At 48.4% G+C, this 18345-nt stretch overlaps 1 protein-coding gene across 4 annotated transcripts in view; it reads right to left on the bottom strand.

The window, feature by feature from the left end:
• Positions 1–15995, bottom strand: part of SPEN (spen family transcriptional repressor) — a 67045-nt gene extending 51050 nt beyond the window's left edge. For all 4 annotated transcript variants that reach the window (XM_063417449.1, XM_063417450.1, XM_063417452.1 and 1 more), the window contains exon 1: positions 15565–15995. In XM_063417449.1, coding sequence (XP_063273519.1) covers positions 15565–15647 — 83 coding nt within the window. In that variant the 5' untranslated portion in view covers positions 15648–15995. The remainder of the gene's footprint in view (positions 1–15564) is intronic.
• Positions 15996–18345: the final 2350 nt, after the last annotated feature.

Raw genomic sequence — 18345 nt, 5'->3', positions numbered from 1 at the left:
AGAGAGGATACAGAACACCAGTGTAATAAGGTACCCATCTACTGCAAGAATAGCCTAGCAAAGGTGTGACTCTTCCCAGTATGAATTTTTATACTGGAAGAAGTGTACTTCGGTTATTGATTTTTTTTTCCTAAATAAGAAATGGATAGGGGAGGCTACTACTGTATTGCACTGCAGCCATGGTGCTAAATCCCTCCACTCTGAGACGGTGCCTGTTAATCCCCCCGTTATCCAGATACATAAATATACGCTGTGCTTTGGTGTCCTGCCCCGTACCCTTGACAGGCCCTGAGGATAATCTGTGGCAATCGCCTTTGCTGAAAGCGAGGGAGGCAGGTGGGAGGAGGAGAAAGGGAGCAGAAGGGGGGGATGAAAGAAAACCGAGGAGGAGAGAGCCCTGAGTATTCCAAGGCAGCTGCTGGAAGAGGAAGGTCTGCCTCAGTCCTGTGCCTGTAGATATCCTTCAGTCCCCACCGCCAGGATCAATGTGCCGAGTGATGCGGCCCGGCCGCACCCACTGGCGTCTCTCCGAGCTGCTCCTGTCTTGGCAGATGCTGCCGAGAGGAGGGAGACCAGGGGGAGAGGAGGCAGATCTGCAGTGCTGCATCACCACACAGCTTCACTGCAGCACAGTAACGTTACAAGGAAAAAAACACGACACTTTCTGAAGGGCCGGGGGAGGAGAGGCGGCGAGAGCACCGCGCTTCCTCACGCAGAAGCAAGGCAAGATGGAGGTGAACATGCTCCAAGGAGCAACCTTTGTCCCGGCAGAGAGCTGGGAAGAGGGGACAAAAGGCCAGGGGAGGCATGGCTGCGACCTTTGGTAGCATTGGCAGAACAGCTCCTCTCAACCTTCGGCTCCTATCGCTACACCTGTGCGTCAGCCCTTCCCAAGGCTGCATTTTGCAATCACTGCTAGACCAACAGAAACAAAGAGGTGCCTTTGCTTGGCTCCTACTCCACAGACTCCAATGAAAACAAGGCCTTTTAGTGCCTCTTCCCATCCACAACTCCTGCTGATTAACCATTAGCTCTGCATCGTAAGGAAGGCGGCCGAGGCCGTGTTTACAGCAGGGTTTACAGTTCAACCTGAAGCAGAGGAGATGAGGACGTGCAGGAGCTGTTATGTCACCAAGCCCCTCCACCAGCACAGCACGACCAAAACACTCAGCTGTAAACACACATCGAGCAGCCCTTGCAGAAAAAAGTTGCCCAATAATCACTGCTCGAACAAAGCCACGCTAATCCAGCTTTTCAGACAAAGAAAAGGAATTCATAATTTAAGCATTATCAGTTTATCCACTGTAGATCAAAGCACCTCTATATTCAAGCAGCTGAAATGTCTCTGGGCTCTTGGCACAGCTGCTCAGCATGTTTCCCTTGCTTTCCAGCCCTTCCTCCTCCCCAGCTCTTCCTCCCAAACCAGGAGACAGCACAGCCGGGTTGGGAAATGCAGCCTCTGCCAATGCAGGGCTGGGCTGGTTCCTCCTCCCCAGGAGCAACGTGTCACCCAGGCACAGCCAAAGTCATCCCGCACCCTACAGCCTTCCCTACCCTGGGGATCGGCACCCTCGGCTTCCCAGCTCTAATAAACCTTTTCAGCTCGCTTGCTCACTCCGAACCCCCTTCCTGCACAGTGCCTGCTGTTCCAAGAAAAAGCATTCTACACAAAGCATGGGCTATCAGAACACCGGCCAGTAACTGTGTAGTAAGCAAACCTTACTGTTTAGTTGCAGTATTCTGTAAATTGATTAGGATCTTTATAGGATGATCTGTACCCGATAAGAAAAAAGGTGGGTTGAAGTGACAAAGATTTGTTTTGAATATAAACCAAATCCCACTTTAAATCATGGTATCTTCCTATTTCTCTTGCTGCACTCCCCACTAGCTTGAGGAGACCTTTCATACCCAACCATCTTCATCACTGCAGAGTTCTGCAGGTCAGCTATATTCTGGCCGAAGAAACTTCACCGTGTTTTTATTTAGAAGCTGGCGCCATGCTCCATTCCACATACTACTAAATGAAACAGACACTGCAGGACCCAAAATAACGCAGGAGCTTTTTCTGTGTGTTTCTCACCACCCATTACAAACATGATTTGACAAGCTGCTCCGATCCAGCAGGACATCCGAGTATTTTGTATTCACTCGGGTTCCCTTTGACTGCAGTTAGGTATCTTTAGCCATCTGAAAAGCTCGGTTGATTCTGCCAATCCTCCTTCCTCCTCTGTGATTATATAACCCCAGCAAGCCTCAGCCTGCGTTATTCAGTAAAACGCTCGCACAGCTTGAAGCTTTCCTTGGCCAATCACATTCCTCTGGCTTTGTTGTTATTTCATAACAAAATAATGTGTCCTGGAATAATACTCCACCAGATGTTTGTGCCTCTTCTCCTTATTCCTGACAGCAAATCAGTCCAAATACCCCACACTAGGGGTATTCCAGCCCTGCATTCCCCCTACACAAAGCAGGTCTGCTCTAGGTACAGGGAAATCCAGGATGTGCAGATACTAAACCTCCATAAAGCAGGATGCCACCACCCTCCATGGGGGTTTTTAGCCATTCTAATAGATATCTGTTGAGTCCATGAACTTGAGTTCTAGTGTCTTCTGCTATCATGGACGCTCATTTCACAGCCTCAGAAACTCGTCCCACCACAGCAGCACATGCAGCCACTTCCCAGCCATGGAATACACAAAGTAACACACCCAAGAGCAGCACCAACCACACTGGGATCTTACCAGCAGCAGGACACCGAGCCACAGGGACAGCTATCCTGCAGAAATCCTGTTTGGAGTTAAGCACCAGCCTCCAGTACCACCAGCTCCCAGCAGGAACCGCACAGTGAGCGTCTCCCGCCCGCACCGCTCACAAAAGGTGTTTAATATTCACCACTCTGAGAGTTCCTGAGCAAGCAACACAAAGGGAACTTGTGTCTCTACACAGGCGTTTGCAAAGATTACGGCACTACAACTGATCACAACAAGGGCAATGATAAAATAAATGAAATACGCAGCAGTTCAAACACATTTATCCTAAGGAAATGACATGTTCCAAGCTTCATATTCATTACAGTAATGTCCTTTATTGTCATAAAATTTATATATATGCTTATAGGGTTTTTTTAGAAAGGGAGTTTCATATGTAGAGTGATGTAAGATGGTATTTTACCACCTTCAGAACTGAGCAGCACAAGTCTTTGGAAATAAACTGTGCCTCAAGTAATGCAGAGCATTACTCAAAATTTGATAGTATCGTCACGTGCCTGGCATGGAAGGAGACTTGAGTACTGAGAGACACAGAAAAATCAAGGCATCTAAACAAAAACCACTCAAAATTGCACTGACTGTTTCATAAATACAGTAACTAATGTGCAGCAGATGTCAAAAATCAGGGATAGACTATTGAGAAGAGCATGCACAGGGCTGGGATGAAAATCATTCCAATTACTTGAGATGGATCTCAACAGAAACCAGCAGAATTCCACCAGCCTGGAAAACTGCACTTAAAATCAACTCTAACAAATGTAGGGAACTATCACCTGTTGAGCCACAATCATTTCACTTTCTAGGACCGCCTGAGCCAGCAGCTGCACTCAGGGCAGACCACGAGCAGTACTTACTATGGACAACGCGATACTAAGTCCTGGTTGGGTCCCTCACCAACTCCTTCCTCTCTGGTGTATTTCCAGCAGACATGTGGCAGTTTTAGGTCCCCCACAAGAACAAGAGTGATCATGAGACTTCTCCCAGCTGCTTAGAGAATATTTCATCTATCTCTTCAGATGAAACTGATCTCCTGGTTGGGTGGTCTAGAACAGACTCCACTGGGGTATTTGCCTTGTTAGCCTTCCCATCATCCTTTCCCATAAACACTGAACCCTGTCACCACCATCATTAAGCTCTAGACAACCCAAACACTTCCTAACACACAAGCTACCCCACCACCTCTCCTTCCTTGCCAATTCCTTCTGAAGAAGTCACAGCCATTCACCGCAGAACTCCAGTTGTGCCAGCCATCCCCATCATGATTCCATAACGGCAACTCATACCATCGTCTCCTGCTGTGCAACGGTTTCCAGCTCCTCCTGTTTCTCACCTGTGCTGGGGGCACTGGTGCAGAGAAATTTAAATTGCTCTGTCTATAAAGACACAGCAAGTGCCTGAGACAGCACTCCAGACAATCACAAGTAGGAAAGCTCATCCATGAGTGATAAATCCAGGAGATGTGCAGCTTTGAAATCCTTCACTTTCCCAGTGCCAAGCAAAATAAAAGCTCCTCGTATCACAGCTCTGGTTTTCAAGCCACACCAAGAACAGCCCTTGTGACAACAATGATTCAGAAACATGCCCTAATTACCAAGCTCCCATCATTTTCTAGATTACAATCTGAGATGCTTTAAAACCTGTTTAGAGTGATCTTTATTGGCTCTGTGACCTTTGGGGGGAGAAAAACAACGTTCTTCAGGGCATTCTCTGCAGCTTTTCTTCTGGTAATAAAGATCTTCAGGGAAACGTCAAAATCCAGGAGCAGAAACAATCAACCAGGTTACACAGCTCAGCCAAACAATCCTGGGGTGAATCCTGAGCACAATGCTCATACTTCTATCCTCCCACCCCAACACCCAAACCACTCAAACCCGGACCCCTCTGGACTTTGCAGCTCCCTCTGGCCCCCAGCAGCACTCAACAGGAAATCTCCCGATTCCCAACTACTAACAGGGGTTTTGTTAATGAGATACAGCACGTGTTCCTGCCACGCACAGAAAACAGCCAGGGCTTTGTCTGCACTCGTAATCCCTCCCTAAGAGATGACAAAGTAGGAAATTAAAAAGCTAGCATAGGCACATTCACCGATACTCCTGATACCTCTGGTATTTAGGAGCAACACGCTCAACAGATCAGATAGTCCAGAGATAATTCCATGCTGGAGCAAGTGCTCGCCTCTTGCTTTACAGCTCAACCACATGCTCCATTTTAAGACCCCAAGTAAGAGTGTTTCCTAATGAAGACATTTTATTTATGCCTTTATTGCAAAGTGACCTTTTGGATACTGCTGAAGTATTAATATACAAATGGAATTATTATGTACCATACAGGGAAGAAACAGACTATTTAAACATGTTTTTTTATAGTTGCCACTTTCGGTAGCAATGATTTCATCCAAGAGTCAACATGCCAGGAAATTATCCTGCAACCCCCATGACAACCAGTTCTGCCATAGATCAGCTGTTGCAGCCAACACACATCAGATCACAGGTGAATATAGATGCACCCATTCCTTAAAATATTGACCAGTTCCACTGCAAGACCCCCAGGACATGGAACAGCCCCCAGGAGGAGTCCTAGCGACCTTTGAAACCAGGGTGAATAGGAGGGCGGGGGAGCTGAATCCACGCTTTGGACATGGGGATTACATGAAGCTGGATGAATAAAAATGCCTCTCGGCACTCCATGCAACATCTCACTGGGCTGCATTTAATATCCTCCTCACCCCAGTCAGCAGTTCCGCTGCCGGCAGCGTCAGGAGAATCCAGCATTGCATCAGCCCAGGCAGAGCTCGACCGCGCTGTAGTGAAGAGCTCGACACAACATCAGTCACTTCACAGCTGCCAGGGTAACTGCATGAGGCACGGCCACCTCAGCCAGCCAGGACAGAGAAAGTCTCTTACTAAGGCACTTTTCCTAGTTGTTTCTTTGGAACAATCAAGGAAAAGCATGGGAGCACCCATAGCTTATTGGTATGTATATTATTAAAAAAAAAAATCAAAGCAGCTTTGTGAGCAGAACTAATGAAGACTCATTTCTTACGGATGCATGTCTTGAGGTCGAATTCTCTGGCGTCCAATAACTGCCAGTTCCCACTGCAGTTTTTCCCACGGTCAGGAACACCTCTCTCCCATGTGGATGCTTTAATGTCTAATAAGGGCTGTGCTTTCACTGCAGCTTTTCTCTCCATGGGGCCGCTAATCAGGTCTCTCTCCTCTATTAAAACTGCTTGTTTTCACAAAACTCAAAGGAACGTCGTGTCTCTGAGACTGAATATGCCCTTCACCCTCAGGTTTAGCTCTAACTGTCAAATGGGTTCAAAATTGATTAGGGAAGATATATATACACATGGCAGGAATACCTCAGTCTTGCTCTCCAAGCAGATCAGAATAAATATCACTATTTGCAGAAGCATGGAAAGGTTACAGAAATATGTAGGAACTCTGCATGTTCAGCTGTGTTGTCTCAAGCACAACGAGCTGTGATTCTTTATCCCCAACCTACACAGATGCATACAGTCACATTCCTACATGCTAGACACAGAGCCACCGAATTCCATCTCCAGGGCATTTTTTTCTTCCATCTTAAAGCATAATCTGCAGATTTGCTTCAGAAACACCAGCGGTGATAGGCTACATTCAACACTTTCTGCAGGGGAATTGCTCAAGCCTGTTCTTTTGCGTGACTGATTTTAGGATTTATTTGGATTTGATGTTAAGAACATGCTGCATCTCAACTGTAGGGGAATCTCTAGATTAATCAAGTTATTTTCATTCTTACATGAAAGGGTAATTCCCCATCTCACTTTTGCTTCTCCAAGCTCTGCTTTGCATGTATTCAGCAGCAGATGGAGGAAAATGCAGAGTCACAACATTATGGTCTTCCTGCCATGCTGCATAGCACTTGAGATGTGGATCATCTTAAAGCTTTAGAAGTCTTGGTCCCACTGGTACAGACTTCTCCAACAACAGACATTTACCACCTCTTCTCCAAGGTTTTGTATGCTTTCTAGAAAACAATACTTCAGAAGAAAAAAAAAATTATCTGTCTGCGGTCTCTGAGACCACCTCAAGTGATGGAACTGCTCTTCCCCCTCAAACTTCAACTGGGTTTGAACAAGTAAGCAGTTTCAGTTCAGCCCACAGGTTTGACAGCTTGAAATTCATTTCTGACAGAAATCAGCCACAGATCCAAGGACTCTCAATCAAATCCCCAACCACAAAAGCTCACCAATGCTAACAGGTTATGATCTTGACACCAGGGAGGAAATCCAGCCAGTTCCCAGCCAGTCCAGCCACTCCCGCTCTGCCACACCAGCCAGTCACCAAACACAGATGTGCAAATGTTATTTCGTTGCTTCATGACTCACCGCTTCCATCGCCCTGGAGAAAGTGCTTGTCCCTGTGACTAAACCAACTGGCAGCACAGTCCTTAGCGTGAGCCAGGTGTCAGCCCAAGGAAAATAATATTCCCCACTGACAAGTGCCCGGCAAGAGCCTGGCACACACTCGGCTGTGTTTTGTCTGCAGTGACTACCTGCGCTACAGGCATTTTCTCCACAGGCGAGAGCCTGGGACTTTCCAGAGCTGAGCTCCTGAACCAGCTACACTTCAATAGCTTTCCTTTTAGTGCAACTCAAAGTCGAAGTTTTGCAAAGCTGAGCTGGAAACTTGAGTTTCATCACGGCAACAGGCAAGGTTTCACACCTTGGCCTTATGAGCTGACTTAAAGGAGGCCTCACCACACCAAAGATTTGAGCAGAGCTGTATCTGGAGGTGAACACACACTATCACACCAAGAGGGCTCTTCCTGGGGTTCAAGGATACACCACACAACCAGATACACCAACACAACTGCTGGGAAAGCTGCTCCCTTATTTTGTGCTGTTTCAGTGATCAGCTTCACCTTTAAGTTGAAAAATCAGCCTGACATAAGCTAGGCAAGAGCATTAACTGCAGCCAAGCCAGAGGCTGTAAACTCTGAAAGGATGTAGAGGAAGAGATGCTTCCTGAATTCAACTGTTGTCAAAAAATAGTGTATCTCACTATACCCACAACCAGCATTATCATCTACAACATCAATCTTGAAGCCACTTTTATTTTTTAAATGTGGCAAAGCTTCTCTGCTACTAATTCTTCCAATAAGTTGTTTCAGAGTTAAGAAAAAGACCAAAGGTTTACTGAGACGTTGAGTACAAGGTGGTGACTGTGCTGGCCATTGGCTGGCTGGATGCATAGCCAGCTGCCTCCATAAGAGCAGCCTCTCACAGATACCATGAAATTAAATCAGATGTTGATTACATATACAAGGGAGATACTCATCCACCCTGAGCTTTTATTCCCCTCACAGTTGGGATGCTAATGAGGCCGGAAGACTTCCTTCCCCGCCAAAGACGACTTCTTTAAACATACAACTTGGCAATTTCTTTTTCTTATTTTGCCCTATTAACTATTACAGGTCACCCGCAGCTGCCACAGAGAGCTTAAAGAGGGACATTTAAACGAGCCTCTGTGATCTCTTTGGCAGCCATCACTGTTAGTTAATGAGGATGGGAGGTATTCACCCAGCAGCAGGAGCAGATGGACCATGGCGCAGAGCTTTGTGCCGTGCGGAAGCAGTGAACACCTCATCGAAGACACAGGGAAAGCTGTGACAGGGACACCAAGTTACTCTCAATGAATCCCATGGATAGCAAACATAACCAGGTTGGTTTTTTTCTTGGAGAAAAACTGTAGATGATTCACTACTTGCTTAAATAAAATCATTTACAATCCAGCCATTCTTTTTGTTGAGCTAAAAGATGGTTTCAAATCCAGCTCTGACTGGGTACCTGACCACCTTCAGGGCAGGAACTTGGTCTGAACACAGCTCTCATTTCCTACCATACTGGGAATAACAAAAGACATGGAAGCTCCTTCATTTGGACAGAGGGGCATCCAAGAGGAACACACACAGGTCAGAACTATCTCACCAGCAGTATCCAACAGACAGCCTTGCAGATCATCCATTCACCTTCCTTCCAGAGATGTCTATACTTCTCTGGCTTTTTGGGACATTCTGATCAGATGTGAAAGCTCACACTCCAGATCTAAGTGTGCTGATACAAAAGAAGTCCTTTCAGTTTTAAGTTGTTGAGACTGATTAAAAAGGGGAAGAGAAAGGAAGCAAAAAAAGCTCCCTTTTGTTCTTAAAAATGTCCAAACCTCTAACCAGAACATGGTTGTTGCAACAGACTACTCAATTTGTCTGAGCCACAATCAATTTGTCTGAGCAGAAAAGTGATGTTCTCTTTGCATCCAAACTCTGCTCCTTCTCACCCAGGTCACTACAAATATCTGAACCTCACACAAGGCACAGACACACAAACTCTAGTCCAGAGCCAGCCACATGCAAATGGCTACAGAATGCATTTCCAAAAACTCCATCCCAGGACGATGTTGTTTCCACCAAATTCAGAGGTGCTGGCTTCAATCCTTCCTGCTGACAGACCAGGCTACAGCAGGCCCTGGGATATATCTGGTGGATTTATGAAAAGCCTGGAACAATGTTTGTTCTTTTACTGAAGGATGTTATCTTCACATTGCAGGATTTTACAGATTGCAGGAGATGATTACAGAGCGTCAGCAGGTTAAACAATAACTATGGAAATGCACAAACCAAAGCAGCTGCTGTGTTTTATTCATGGTCAAGGAGCCTTCACCGCCTCTGAATGTGCTGCTGCAGAACAGTGATGGAGACTGGTTTCAGGAGATCTGAGCTGCCATTACTCCACAGGCATTAAGGTGAAACCTCCAAATAAGTGTGAGTGTACAATCACCAGGTGGGAAACACTGCTGACTTGTAGCTTGGGTGATAAAAAAAGCAACTTCTGTCTGATTTTCATTAACTGTCCATGGAGTCTTCGGAACACCACAAAAACTTGAGGAAAGGAAAGCAGCAAGGCTGGTTGTACACTGTGAATTTCCATCCTCAGGCTCCTGTTCCTCCCACAAGATTACTAAATCAGCATGCCAAAGGAGCAGCTAAACTCAGAATCTTATTATGGAGAACAATCATTTTTCTAGTTTATTTCTCAATTCATTGTTTAGGAATGTTTGTCCTTGCAGTCTTTGGTTTCAGGGCGTTCTCAGACCTCAGCAAGTTCAATGAACTTAATAAAAAACACAAGTGAAATATCTCACTGGTTCTTATTTTTGGTAGCTACAAATCCAGACCATATCCAACCCAGTGGCAGCTCCACAACTCACACCCATAGCAACTCTCCCGAAACCTTCAGCAGCCTAAAAGCAGCCGGGAGGGGTGACCCTCAGTTCCACCCCTTTGCAAACATCCTCAGAACAGAGTTTTGGTGTTCCTTATTTCTCAGGTGCCTCTTCACATGCAAAAGGCCATCTCTTTCTCTTCCTCACAACCCAACAGCATCATGAAGCCACTACAACAGCGAGACAAGCTGCAGTTGTGACACATCAGCTCACAAAAACAAAGCTCCTGAGGAGCCCCAGGTCCACCCTGACTCATTGCCTCATCCAACATATGCCTTCTACTCATTTGGATATTTACTTCCTTTTTTTTTATGGAAAGCCAGTGACTGCCTCTTCACCCTCAGCGAAGACAAGGACCTAATTCTGGACACACCTTAAGACATCAATAAGGTCATTTGCCAGGGAACTTGGCATGACTTTCTGGCCTATGAAAAGCAAGGAGAAATAAAAATACAGTCAACAAGGCTATCACAAAGCAAATTTTAAGCCTTTTTTCATCTCCTGTTCAGACCTGAAGAATGGATTGAATCCCTTTGTATGCCTCACTGGACTGGTAAGTTCTCAACATACGAATCTGTTTTCTTGTACTCTGCAGGGATTATTTTACTGTTGTACCAAAGGAATTTACACTAAGAGCAAGAAATACCAAAAGCCAACATCACTCTTGAGCGGCTCAGCAACAACAGAAGCTACTCACATCAAATCACAAATAATCACAACTAAACACAGCCTGGACCTTTGAAGAAACTTCAGAGAATAAACAATGCCAGCCAGGCTTAGCAGATGACAGAATTTTGTGACCAAGTGACATCAACTTATCTTTCTACCACAGCTCAGCGTATAAAACCACTTAATAGAAGCTTAGTCCAAATCTACACTCTCCGTGGCTTTTCATTAAGTTTCTTTGAAATAACTACCCAGCCACTTCCTTGGCCAGTGTGGCGTCAACCAGCTGCCACCTCAAGTGCAGGCAAAGAGCAGAATCTGGAGCAGCCGTGGGTCTCAGCCTGCTCGGGAGCCATGCTCGGGATTCAGCCTAGGGGAACCAGGAGGCAGCTGCAGGCAGACACTGCTGCGTAACAAACCAGGATGCCACGGAGGTGATGCCTATGCTGCTTTAGGGCACTTGTGGATCAGTACTAGGGATAGAATTATTAAAGATCTGATGGCAAACCACCACCAGAACCGGCACCACCATCACCCCAATGAGCCAACTGACTGACCAACCTATGCTCTGTGTGAGGCTTTCACTGGAACCCGTCGAAAGAACTTGCCTCCTCTTCTGATTCTGGGCAATTATTTTAATCCCCCTGCCCCAGTCTCCCAACCAAATAACCTGCTATGGTCTCTGGATTACATTACTGGAAGTGTTTGTAAAACCAGCACAAACAAGTTCTGATGCTGCCCATTATTCCAGACATCACTTCAGTAAAACACAGGCGTAAACTGTACCCTCCACTCCTTTACAGCTCTGAGCTGGAAAAGGCAGTACCTCCCTCATCTGTGAAAAAAAATCTGTGAAATAAGTGACACAAATTGAGAGACAAAACAGGAATAGTTCCTTCTGTGGCCTTACTTCTGTATTTTCCTACAATAAAAATACATTCTGATAGAGACCCGTATACACTCAGATAGAGGCTGAGGTCAGTCAGGATAACCATCCAAGTGTTTGTATCCCAAGTGATAACCAAGGACTTATTAATCAGTGATCACAAAAAAAAAGCCAGGAACGCATTTAAGAGCTTTACTAGAAAACTGTGAGCAGAAAAAACCTTGTTCCTTCTGACTCAAGCCAGTTCCCATGGAAAAGCACTGCAAGACCTGCTGGTGTCTGACGTGGGAAGTTTTTCCTCCAAGTATTTCACACCAGTGAAACCATCACTGTTCTCGCCGGGTCACAGCCTACACCAAAGCTACCAAAATTCCCCTAAACCACCTCAGTCCACAGCAGTGACATGGAGCAGAAGGCATAGATTCCACCCTCACAGGCCAAATTTACACTCCAAGCCATCACAAACGGACCAGATATTCTCTAGGAATTACCAAAACCAGACACTTGCTGTCACAGTAGCTTTTTTGCAGTTATGTTTAAAATGCCGACCACTTCTCCAGGAGGTATCCAAAGCATCTCCTGAGAGACAGACACTGGAACACGGTGAAGCCACATAAAGCCTATTTCCCACCCCCCAAAAAACCCTTAGAAGTTATTTATCTCCTCCAAGATTGCCCTGATCTGCAATGTATTCCATTGATTTTCAAGGAGCACATTTGTTTCTTGAAATCGAAAGTTCTTCCTGGACTTGGTTGCCACTGTGAATGTCTTAATTCTCCCTCAGCACAGGAGATTGCACACGACAGTCACATGGTCCACCATTAAGAAGCTTTTACTCCTCTTTGCCCTTTAAAACATCAGTAAAGGGACAAAGCCATGTTCTTTCAGATCACTGGAAGAAAACACAGGGAAGAAAAAAAATATGGAAAGGCAGCACTTGTGTTGGGGACAACTGTTACTATATTTAGTTGCCTTGTTCTGCAAGCTGCTGAGCATCTGTTTCAGTGATGGTGAACAACAGGTTTTTCTTCAGCATTAATTAGGTGAACCCAAACCATTGTACCCACCACTTCCCCGAGCTCACATCTCCCAAATCGTAACTCAAATTTGCTACTTATTCCACCTGAACAGTATATTTCCAATCTTGGCACTGGTTAGTTTTCTATTTGAGGGCACCTTAATAGCTCAGTTGAAAGGAAATACAGAGCATTAGTTTTCGAAAAGGGAGTACTTGGGTAAGAAACTGAAAGACAATTTCAATGCCTGGAAAATCTCTCCTTTGTAATCCCCTTTAATATCAAGGAAACTGATTTTAAAAAGGGCTTCTAAGGAAAAAAATAGCACTGCTCATGTAAGCTAGTACTTCTTGAGACCAGCTTCAGTATTCCCTAATTTGAGAGAAGAATTCACAGCAGGGAGTGTTATTTCCATTCACCTCACTAAATTAAACAAACCAATCAGGAGTATTTTGGGGAAAAGAATAAAAACATATTTCTTCAAAAATCTTAATTCATCCCTTTATAGAATGCCTTGTAAGGCTTCAAATGCAAGCAAGGTTCCCACAGTAGGTTGTTAACTGAAAGGGGGAGGAGAGGCAGCAAACCCTCCATACTCCTGCCGAGTTGTAAGTTTTAGGAGTTTTCCCTGATTTTCTGACTCGTTGGAAACAAGATGGTTGTTTCTCAAACTTGCCCCTAGCAGGGACTGTGCAACAGCCCTGCAAACGGGCTTCCATCTGGGAAGGACAATATTTCCCAAGTACAGTGGAAAAACAAACACTCCGGTGAGCTGCACAGAGGCTCCAGGGTGAGGCGATTCCCGATCGCAGCCCAGCTGAAGTTTTAGGCGGTTTCTGCCCCAAACCTTGCCCCGCTGCCTCGGCTCCCATGGCTCAGCCTCCCCGCGCGCGCTCTGCCCTATTCCCAGGCTGGGGGATGGGTGGGAACTGGGCTCTGCCAAGCCCCGCTCCATCCCAAACGACTTTCTCTCCCAAGTACAGCGTCCTTTCCAAGGAGGGAGCCTTCCCCTTCCCACCTCCATGGCCGGGCAGCCGCTTTCCCTCCCTCTGGATAAACGCCGTGCAAGCCTTGTGCAGCGCGTGTCCCTTCCCCCAGGCGAGCACAGGCATACAAAGGAAGCCTTGCTCCATTGTCCACCTACAGCACCTACACACCGGCCTCGGACCCGGCTCCACACTCGTCCCCTCACCCCTTTTCCAGCCACAAATATTCCAGTGGTTACACCCCACGAGCATTCGGAGGCGGCACGTCATTCCCTCCCCCTGCTTTAGTACCTGCAGCCAAAGGGTTGAAGCGTGTTTTAACTGTGTTTACTGGCGTAAGATCAGCCTCATCCAAACACACAAATCCCGGGCAAAATTCACTTTGAAAAAACGGGGAGAAATGCCTGACTACGGAGCTCCTTCCCAAACCCCCGATCGCAACTTGCCGAGATAAAAACAACCAAAAAAAGGTAATTAATTCAGCGCCTGCCATTTTTCCCATGCATCTCCAAGCAACAGTACCATAGCAACTTTTCCTCTGCTTTAATACACCTTACAAAAGGAGGAGGACTGGACAAAATAAAACCGATGAATGTCAGATTTCCACTGTGGAGCGCCTATTCCTCAGCCAGTTACGGATGGAATTAGGCAACTAACCCTAGAGCGAGCGTTTTCCCCCAAAGCCAGGCTTTGTACTGGGTCACGTAACCTGGACTTGAGGGACACGACAAACCACCCTGGATACACATCCACCATCCTGCGTTGACCAAGCAGCAAATTCTGGGCTCAGGGGGTTAATAAACGTGAAAAAAGGTGCAGCTTGATTAAAATAGGGCAGTTTCAGAGTGATGAGGATGCAGAGATGGGGTTTGGCTGCTGCAGCAGCTGAGGCCAGGAGGATGGAGCAGGATGCGAGACCCCCAGTCCTTCCACAACAGACGACCAGAAAACAGGGAAGAGGCGCTGGGACCTTCCTTTTTCTCCCTCGGTGTCACCGCATCTATTTTTCCCATGGTGACTCATTATTAAGGACGCTCCGTCATTTTTCCAACACAGGAAGATTAAAGGAAGCCTCAAAATCCATTTTTTTCTGCTGCTGGTGGGATTAAAGCAAAGCGCCTGGAGGGGCCATGAGCTGAGCAGGGCTCGTTACTCTCTTTTTCTTCCTAAAAACCAGCTTCCAGCGTGGGGATGCATCAACTTGAGAGCATTTCCACAGGAAAAAGGTGTTGTTGAGGCGGCAGGGGAGAAGCCTCTTCCTCCTCCTCGCAGGGAAAGACGGAGGAAGGAGGAAAAAATCCCAACCATGCAAACAGCTACTACTTCCTTATGAGCGGGATTAACCTATGCAATAACAACCAAAAACAAACCAAAAAAAAACAAAAAAAAAAAGGAAAAAACAACCCAGCACGATATAAAGAGTCCAGAGCGCTTCCCGCGTGCACGATCCCATGTTTTCTCCGTGGGTTTGTGTGATTTTTTTTTTTCCCCCAGAGTCACGTTTTCGCAGCTGCAGGCGCTTCGGTTCCCACAGCTCGCTGCACCTCGGGGGGACACGCAGCATCCTCCACGGCTCCAGGTGGGAGAGAAACGCGGTGAAACAAGCGAAAATAAATAGAAAAAAGTCCGAGCGTTGAATAATTTAAAAAAAATTAAAAAGGAATAGAAAATAAGTCGGCCAGGCTTAACGCTGCCTCCCGACATCCTCGGGATGGGATCCGCTCCGTGCTGACCGCCGAGCCCCACTCGCTGCTGCTCCGTCGTTTCGGGTCCATTTTTAGCCATTTTTGTATTTCCCCGCTCCGGCCGCGCCGCCGATCCCGCCATGGCGCGGGTTATTTACAGCGCCGTTTTCCTCCTCCTCTCCACGGGAACCGCCGTCCCCGCGCACTCCTCCCGCCCTTTCCCACGTTTTTCCCCTCGTTTTTCCCCACACCGCGGGTATGGCAAGACGGGACCCCGTCGCCGCTCCCCACTCACCGCTTGAAGTGCTCGATGATCTTCTCCTCGCGCACGTTCTCCGGCAGGTTGCCCACCCAGAGGTGCCTGGTTTCCCGGACCATGCTGCGCGGCGCGGGGCGAGCCCGCCGCCCGTGCCCCGGCTCCCGGCCGCCGCCTGCCCCCGCGCCGCGCCGCCGGCCGCCGCTCGCCGCCCGCCGCCGCCTCCGCCTCGCCCTCCGCCCCTTCCGCCGCGGGGCCCGGCCGCCCTCAGCGCCACCGGCCGCCGGACCACACCATCCCCGCCGGGGGGGCCCCCTGCCCGCCGGGCCGGCTGCCGGGCGCCGGGCTCGCTCTCCGCCGCGGCTGCGCTCCCTCGCCGGCTCCCCCCGCCGCGCCGCCCGCTCGCTCGCTCCCGCTGCCTCCTCCTGCTCCTCCTCCGGCAGCGGCAGCGCGGCGCCCCCGCCGCCGCCTCCTCCTCTTCCCCCCCCCGCGCTCCCGCTGCTCCGCCGGCCCGGCCGCGCTCGCTCGCTCTGCCCCCCTCCCCTTCCCTTTTCCCTTCCCTTGCCCGCGCCTCGCGCAGCGCCACACGGGGGCCCCCGCGCAGGCGCACTGCGCCCCGGGGCGCGCGCCGCGGGGCCGCCGGGGGGGGTGGAGCGAGCGCGCGCACCGCCCCGCGCGGGGGGAGGCGGGTGGAACTGCGCATGCGCCGGGCGGGCGGGGCAGTGGGGGTGTGAGAAACGGGGGAATGAGAGAATTGGGGTGGGGGACGTGGGAATCGAGGGTGTGAGAAAAGTACTGGGGGGGTGTGAGGACTGGGATGGGGGGTGTGAGAAACGGGGGGATGAGAGAATTCGGATTGTGAGACAGTGGGAGACTCAGACAATGGGGGGTTGTGAGACAACGGGGGGCTCTGAGAGTCTTATTGGGGGCTGTGAGGATCATTACGGGGGCTTTGAAAATTGTAATGGGGGCTGTGAGAGTGATGGGGGGCTGCGACATAACAGGGCTGTGAGAGATGTAACAGGCTCTGCAAGAATTGTAATGAGGGGCTGTGAGAAACGCACGAGGGCTCTGAGAGTCCTGATGAGTCTGTGAGAAACGGGGCTGGGAGACTCACAGTGCTGGGCTGGGGAGTTGTAATGGGGAGCTGTGAGAGACAGAACAGGTTGCATTTCAAGGACAAGGTCCTGCTGGCACAGCTTAAAGGGGCTTCACCCAGCCAGGGGCCCCTGCTGACTCCCAAGCCTACAGCTCCCCCAAATCCTGTAAGGATTCCAAAATCCTAGGGCACTAACTACCTTCATCCCCAGGTGAGCACACACCCAGCCAGTGGCCACTGGGCAGACAAGTAAAAAATTAATTGAGGTGATGGCAGCGAGGGTCCCGTGCTGCCTGTGGCTCTGGTGTCTGTAATGGCTGCAAAGGTCAGAGCAACAGGAACCACAAGCAGGGCTGCAGGGGTATCATCAAACCCCCTTGGCTGTTCCAAATGCTTCCCTCTGCTGAAACAGGGATGATGTGTCACCCTGAGACACTTCCTCCACCAAAGCAGGGTGGTTGTGTTGTCCTGAGGCATTTCCTCCAACAGAACAGAGACCACATTGGCGGGAAAACCACACACGAGAAACTCCTGCTGCAGGAAGGATTCACCTCCTGCTCCCCCACAGGGTTTGCCAGAGCTCGTTAATTAACATGGGGTGCAGAAATTGCCTGTTTGCCAATATCACTCATCTCTAGTTGCCTGACATGTCACGCCCCAGCTCTGCAACATAGAACTAGACATTTTTTAAGCCACAAGATATTATTTTCCACTAAAACATGCCACTGCACTGATAAAACACCTATTTCTACGTCCCAAAAGGAAAATGACCAACCACTTCCCACTGTGAGACTCCGAGCAGCTTGAGGTCAGGATAAAACAGACCCACAGCCACAAGTGTTGGTGTTTAAAGCCTTCACTGCTTTCACCACAGAGCAAACCCATATTTCAGTATTTTCCATGGCCAAAGTCTCCTGATGACATTTTGATATTGAGCAAACCCATGTTTTATTTGTCAGAACTGCCTCTTGCCACCCAGTCTGGCCGGACACCATAACCTTCCGGCAACAAGTCCACCTCGCTACTGGTCAAAGTCACCAAGCTGTAGTAGCTTAACAAACATGCAAATCTCTGATTTAATCAGATCTCTGACGTATGTGGACTCGACCTGTGGTGGCTCCAAGCCTTATTCCCAACTCCAGTGGCTGCAAGGCCTTCCTTTGGCAGCCCCATGCCACAGCTTCCTCAGTGATGATGGGCTCTGCCAAACTGGGATCTACTGATTAATTAAAAACCCCAACAACTCCTTGCAAGCAAACCATCTATTATTTAAAACGTGTGATGCAGCCACAAGCACACAAGAAAATGTGCTGCCAACATGTTTCACCAGCATTTCCAGTGTGGAACTCAGCTCAGCTTTCCATTTTACCTGGTGGGAAGCCCAAGGAGCAGTTTATACGTGTCTCTACCTTTAATGGGCTCTCCATTTCAGAGGGGAAAATCTCAAACCAAAACCACCAAAAATCAAACAACTTTTCCATGACAAATTCTCTTTCTTTCTGATGGAGTGCACTTGCTGCAACTGCAATTCCAACTGTTCTTCCTCCCTGCTGGGGTGGCATCTCCGAGGGACACGAGGAAACCACACTAGCTCCCAGGTCCTTCCAGGGAATCTCACATGGAGTCACTGCTGTCACCCGGCCATCTCACAGGACATGCAGGGGCTGGGAGCTGTCGCAAACAAAGCCATCGACTCTGTTGACAGGAGAGAGTTGAGATGA

This window comes from Prinia subflava, chromosome 21 (genome assembly GCF_021018805.1).
Source record: "Prinia subflava isolate CZ2003 ecotype Zambia chromosome 21, Cam_Psub_1.2, whole genome shotgun sequence".
NCBI classification, from domain to species: Eukaryota; Metazoa; Chordata; class Aves; order Passeriformes; family Cisticolidae; genus Prinia; species Prinia subflava.
This window is presented reverse-complemented; position numbering and strand designations above follow the sequence as displayed.